Source organism: Stegastes partitus, unplaced genomic scaffold (genome assembly GCF_000690725.1).
Source record: "Stegastes partitus isolate 25-593 unplaced genomic scaffold, Stegastes_partitus-1.0.2 Scaffold319, whole genome shotgun sequence".
NCBI lineage: Eukaryota > Metazoa > Chordata > Actinopteri > Pomacentridae > Stegastes > Stegastes partitus.
In genome coordinates this window covers 429,143-435,997 of record NW_007578050.1, presented here as the reverse complement: position 1 = coordinate 435,997, position 6,855 = coordinate 429,143, and the positions used below count along the sequence as shown (strand labels likewise).

Below are 6,855 nucleotides of genomic sequence, written 5' to 3'. Positions count from 1 at the left end.
ATCTTAACAGTTACATGTGCAGTTCTATCAAGTCACAACTTTTATCAAAAGCGGTTGTGCAATTTTCTTTTTCTTTGCTGCCTCCGCAACCCGACTCCAGATAAAGCAGAAGAACATGGATGGATGGATGGATGGATGGATGGATGGATGGATATTATTGGTATTAGTATTAGAATTATTATTAGTCTTGACATTTTTATCAATATTAAACTGATTGGCATCTGGGCATGAGATACTCTGGCTCGGTTTGTTTGTGCTCACACTGATTTGATGTTGTAGAGCCTGTGGTTTTTGTTCTTCCTCTCATTATGCCTATCATCTTTTATTATTATTATTATTATTATTATTATTATTGTTAGCCATCCATCCATCCATCAATCCATTCATTAGAAGTTCAGTCTTGAGCACATCACTATGTAAACCTGCTCATATCATCTGATAGTAGAATATAAGATTTTAGATTAATTGTTGATGCTCAGGGCTGCAAGGTAGAACGGTGGTTAGTGTCGTTGCCTTGCAGCAAGCAGGTCGCCGGTGGGGATCTTTCTGTTTGGAGTTTGTATGTTCTCCCCGTGCGGCGTGGGTTCTCTCTGGGTTCTCCGGCTTTCTCCGACACAGTCCAAAAACATGTTGAGGTTAATTGGTGATTTTAAATTGTCCGTAAGTGTGAATGTGAGTGTATTTGGTTGTCTGTCTCTAAGTGTAGCCCTGCTATAGACTGGCGACCTGTCCAGAGTGTCCCCTGCCTTCGCCTTAACTCAGCTCCAGCCCCCCTGCAACCCTAGTGAGGATTAAGTGGTGTATAGATAATGGATGTTGATGCTCATCTTTAAATTGCCTATTTGCTTTAGATCTGCACAGACATCCGCCTGTTGGCCAACCTGAAGGAGCTTGAGGAGCCTTTTGAGAAAGAGCAGATTGGTATCTTCAGTGATTTACACAATTTTACACAACTGTGTCACATTCTAAAATTCAACAGCACATTACACTTTAACAGTACAAACTGTACCTTAGAATGAAGTTGTCTTCCCTGTAGGTTCCAGTGCTATGCCTTACAAGAGGAATCCCATGCGTGCAGAGCGTTGCTGTAGCTTGGCTCGACATCTGGTTGCACTAATTGCTGACCCTCTGCAGACAGCGTCCGTGCAGTGGTTGGAGAGAAGCCTGGACGACAGTGCCAACAGGTCGGTTATCACAGACATACATTTTCACCCTATGTTATTCATGAATTTGCCAGTTTCTTCTGTGAACTCATGAAGTGGATGTCACATTTAGTTCAAAAACATGCAATAATGCCCAGTAGTAGACAGTCTGTGCCCTTTACAATAGTCAAGATTTAATTTTTGTCATATATTAAATAATCTGGTGTTCTTTTCAGCCCATATTGTTATTCAATAATGATTTTCTCTGGGTTTTTCTCCTACTGTACATATTCACTTTTTTCACTTCCTTGCTCATATGAAGGAGGATCTCACTGCCTGAGTCCTTCCTGACTGCAGACATCATCCTCAGCACTCTGCAGAACATCACAGAGGGTCTGGTGGTCTACCCCAAAGTCATTGAGAGGCATATTCGCCATGAGCTGCCCTTCATGGCCACAGAGAACATCATTGTGGCAATGGTTAAGGCTGGAGGAAACAGACAGGTAGGAAAAGGTGTTGTGTGACAGATGTTGCTCACTGAACAAGTCAGCAATGACTATTGAGTGGTCTGCTGGGCCAGCTCTGTCCTGGGGAGCTCTATGGACCCAGTGCAGGTGGTGGGAGAAAGGAGGATGTTAACCAAGCTAACAGCTCCCACCTCATGCATGACTCTCTGAGGGCACCGGGCAGCTCCTTTAGCAACAGACTGTGCCAGCCCCAGGTGTGTGAATCCAGCGGTACAGCAGGTCCATCCTTCCTGCTGGTATCAGACTTTCTAATCAGCACTGCTCCAAACAGACCACACACACACTCGCATCATGACAATTAAAAAGTGCAACTCATTCATGCAAATATTCTTAAATTTGTGTTCTAATTATCCTTGTGTTCTTCAATTTTCACATTTATATTGTGTATATATAGTGTATATAACTCGCCTCTTTAATTTACACTTGTCTTGTTTTTCTTACTGTCACTTTGCTGCTGTGACGATAGATAGATAGATAGATAGATAGATAGATAGATAGGTAATCCATTCTCTTGGGGAAACTCAAGGCATCCAGTAGCCCACACATGTGACACACAATAGATAGAGGGGGGAAAAAAACATGCGACTTAATGAACTGTATAAAAGGGCCTCAAAAGCTGTGGTTAGACTGTCTTTTCTTTGTGAATCTCTATCTTTTTTTTCTTAAACCTCTCTTTCAGGACTGCCATGAGAAGATCCGTGTTCTATCCCAAGAGGCAGCAGCTGTTGTTAAACAGGAGGGTGGTGACAATGACCTACTGGCCAGGGTACAGCGAGACCCCTACTTCAAACCCATCCTGGACCAGCTAGATGCTTTGCTAGACCCCAAAACCTTTATTGGCCGTGCCCCACAACAGGTACACATCTCTTTTCTTTATTCTAGCTGCTTTTAAGTGTACGAGCAAGTGTATATCACATACAGCGCCGTGGCTGCCTAGCTCTGACTATTTCTTATGGATGCTAAAGCTGCAAAAACTAATGGTGTGTAACATTTTCCCTTTTTTTCTTTTCTTCTTCCTGGTCCTTTTCTTCTCCAGGTTGCCAGGTTTTTGTCAGAGGAAGTGCGCCCACTGCTAGAGCCATACAAAACCAAGATGGATGTCAAGATTGACCTTGAGCTTTAATATGCACATACCTAAACACGCTGACATGTGCACATCCCATTAGAGAAAGACTTCCTCATAGTGTTTGGGCATGAAAACTACTGTGTTTTACCTTAATAAAGAAAACTCTTGAATTTATTTCTCTTTGTCATAGGGTTTTCTTTTGTATAAGGATGTAATAAAATAGAGTATAATGTGTTCATATTTAAAATGGTATGTTGGGTTACATTTTTATAATAGTATGTAAAGAAACTGTATTTCTATAGCATCTTTTTAAAACTGGAGATACAAAGAACTTAAAAAAACATTAAAATATACAAAGCATTAAAAAACAGGAAAAAATAAGACATAAAACTCTGAGTACAGACAGTGCAACTTTGAAAAAAGCAATAAACAAAGAGGGAATAAAATGTTTTTTTCTCTGACTGTACAGGTGGGTTTTTAAAAGCGAATGCAGGAAATGTGGACAGGACAATTAATAAGGCCTTCAGTTTTTCTGTATTCAATTGTAAGAAAGTACCAGGCATCCAGTCCTTGGTTGCAGGTGGTATGGCAGATAGAGTAGATTGTCAGTGCACATGGTAAGTGACATACAACAGGGACTCATCAGAATAGCAGTGGTGGGATATGGATAGAAAGATGGATAGAACTTTATTGATCCCTTTGGTATGAACCTCAGGGAAATTGTACGAGCAACAACAACACAACACCAACACAACATTAGTAATAATTATTCTGATAATAGTAGTAATAATAATAATGATGGATACAATACAAAATTGCGAAAGTGCCTAAATATCCCACACAGTCTGGTGATAGAGCATGATGCTCTATCTCACCCCGATGTCCTCACTCCTCACCCCTCGCTCCCTACCTCTCCCTGCTTGCTGCTCCTCCCCCTCCCCCTGAGCTCAGAGTTGAACAGTTTGATTCCTCGCGGAATCAAAGGAGTTTTTGGTCCTGTTAGTTTTGCACCTGGAGAGGCCTGTCACTGAACTGGCTCCTCTGGGCAATGATGACAGTGTGCAGAGGGTGGCTGGCATCATCATCATTGCTTCTTTGCACTGAATGAGATTGCACCTAATTTTGGTATTTCTATTCTATTCCATTCTACTCCTATTCCATATCCATCCATTATCTATACACCGCTTAATCCTCATTAGGGTCATGGGGGGCTGGAGCCTATCCCAGCCAACTTAGAGCGAAGGCAGGGGACACTCTGGACAGGTCGCCAGTCTATCGCAGGGCCACACTTAGAGACAGACAACCAAGCACACTCACATTCACACCTACGGACAATTTAGAATCACCAATTAACCTCAGCATGTTTTTGGACTGTGTGGGAGGAAGCCAGAGAACCCGGAGAGAATCCACGCTGCACGGGGAGAACATGCAAACTCCACGCAGAAAGATTCCGGTGCCCCCACCGGGACGTGAACCGGCAACCTTCTTGCTGCGAGGCAACAGTGCTACCAACTGCGCCACCTTGCAGCCCTCTATTCCATATGGTAAACGGTAAATGGACTGCACTTACATTGCACTTATCTACCTTAGCGGCACTCAGAATGTCTTGCCCAAAGACACTTCAACTGTGAAGGGGCCAGGGACTGAAACGACAACCTTACGATCAGAGGACAACCGCTCTACCACCTGAGCCACAGCCGCTATCGATAACCACAAAAGATGTGCTAATGAGCCACTAGCAGACAAACTGCATTACACATTACTCATTACACTGAGAGGACACTGATGGGATGATGCGGTTCAGTTTTGCTTTTGAGTTATGCATCACTTCATACTAAATGAGTCTGTATTGTTTGATAAAAGAAAAGCAATGTTCTCGTGTGTGGGGTTAAAGAAGCAGACATGGTCAAACAATTCACAAATATTGTTACTGAATGTTTCTATTCTGAATTAAGCAGAAAGTATTCATAAAAAGGATGGGTGGCCGAGGCGGATTCGAATTGGGGGAACTTTTTAAATAAATAAAATAAACCTAATATAAATAAAGTTATTTGAATTGAATTGAATTTTCTTGACGTAGTGTCTGATCTGAAGATTTTATTTTGTTTTTGAAGGTTTAACTTGGTACTTAGTTCAGTGAACAAGGCAAATTGAGGTGAGAGACAAACCATACTCTACATTCCAAAGCTCCTATTGGTGGCAATCACAGGGGGTAAAAAGCCAGTCTTTTAAGGTGAAAAACAAAAAATTCACAGTTGGTGGATTATCAGAATAGAAAAAACATGGACATTGTTTGACCAAACTTACACCATCAATGCAGCTTCTTTGAAATGGCTTTCCTGACTTGTTCAAGTCAACAGTTTTACTAAATTTGTATTATTCTATCAAAGCAGGGATGTACCACTGAAGATCCCACCCCTCTTTAAAAATGTTAACTCTTTAATCAAAATTTTTACACATTTTATCTAATGACATGAACAAAAAAATCTGACCAATATGAGATAGTCAGGAGTGAACTTTTCCGCCAGTGTCCTCAGCCGTTTGTTACATTGCCATGAGCTGAGAGGCTGCAGTGCAAGAAAGGAGCTCTTGCTCTAGAAGCAGCACCTCAAGTGACACCTTGGCTCAGTAAATTTAGTTGAACTGCAAGTCTGTCAAGAGGAGTGGTCAATGATTCAACAAGTGGATGGCTACCAAAAGCACCGAGTTGAGGTGTTCGCAATCAAACTATGCCACCTGTTGGTATTGCAAGGTAACAGCCAATTTTCCTCACACAACGGGGAAACTATTCAACATGCCACTAATCCACACTGCAAGGGAATACAAATTTCTGCTCTCTTCTGGCACTTCCCCCTAGTTTTTGAGGTGTTAGTAGTTTCTTGATCTCCTTCTGTCTATGGATGATTCCTTCATCCTTCTCCTTGAAGGTGAAAATTGCCCTTCCACCCAGATGGAACCAGTGGCTTAACTTAACCCCAGCCTTTTGGCTCAACTAACCCCACTGCCACCATTTTAAGAAAAGTGCATCATCCATGCAGTTCAGAGCTAACTTCATGCTTACAGTTTAGTCTCAGATTGTAGCTTACCAATGCACTAAAACATCTTTGAAATTGTTTGTCTCAATAATTGTTCAGAAACAACACTCAGAAAACCATAAACATGAAAAATTTACTTTGAACAGCAAAAAACAGTTTTGTAAACTAAAATGTGCTCCCCTCGTACTTCATATGCTCATTCTCTTCACTGGAAGGGTATAGTAGATACCTCTTCAAAAATGTTTGGTCACATGGCCAATTTGTCCATTGGTTTTCTTGAAACAAGGGGTGGCTCAACTAAGCCACAGGCTCATCTTTAACCACTCTCCCCTAAATGGTCTTTGTAAGTCTATGTAAACGTTTGTTTACACTGTATTTTGTTAAACCCTTTCAACACTAAATGTGTATTTCTTATACACTTCAACACTAAGTATCTTTGGCTTGAAATACCCCTTCAACACTAAGCAACTTTGTTTGAAATTCATGGTCAGATATGGTTTTGATTAAGCAGTCTGGTATCAATCAAAAGTAGACAAATTGACGGTTAAATATATATGGAAGTTTACTCTTGTCTTATACGTACAGGTGAAATACAGGTGTGAAAACGAAAAGGTAATGGTAAACTTCATATTTAGGGGATATATGCAATTAATTATTAGTTCTTATATACTGAGACATCAGCCAAAGTCTTGTAATTAGTTAGCTTTGATCGCTTATCAACATTTCGGAAATGAGGTAGCGAAAATCCCATTTTCTGGTGATTTTTGGGGTAAAACGACATCATTTTACTTCATTTGTATATTCTATTACACGACTGAATCTCTTAATCTCGTAATGCCAGCCCAGTATATCAGGCTATAGCATCAAAGGGGTTAATGCTACATAAATAAACCAGAATTTAATTGAACATATGTAGCTTAACTACATTTTAAGGTTAAGATTGCACTCACTGCATTAGGGGCACCACGTCAGCTTTGATGGCCATCATCCAACAAGAGCAGTTTGACAGCTAAGTCTTTTTGGTTCAATGCCACATAGTTTTTTAGGATATCAACCCCAGCTTGATTGCCATGCTCTGTCTGCCC

General features: G+C 41.0%; 1 protein-coding gene across 1 annotated transcript in view; it reads left to right on the top strand.

Annotated features, from left to right (window-relative positions):
- The window catches only part of adsl (adenylosuccinate lyase), a 15,282-nt gene extending 12,373 nt beyond the window's left edge, over positions 1-2,909 (top strand). The window contains exons 8-12 of the mRNA XM_008283555.1: positions 852-921; positions 1,037-1,184; positions 1,465-1,645; positions 2,349-2,525; positions 2,706-2,909. Of these exons, the coding sequence (XP_008281777.1) occupies positions 852-921; positions 1,037-1,184; positions 1,465-1,645; positions 2,349-2,525; positions 2,706-2,792 (663 nt within the window). The 3' untranslated portion in view covers positions 2,793-2,909. The remainder of the gene's footprint in view (positions 1-851; positions 922-1,036; positions 1,185-1,464; positions 1,646-2,348; positions 2,526-2,705) is intronic.
- Positions 2,910-6,855: the final 3,946 nt, after the last annotated feature.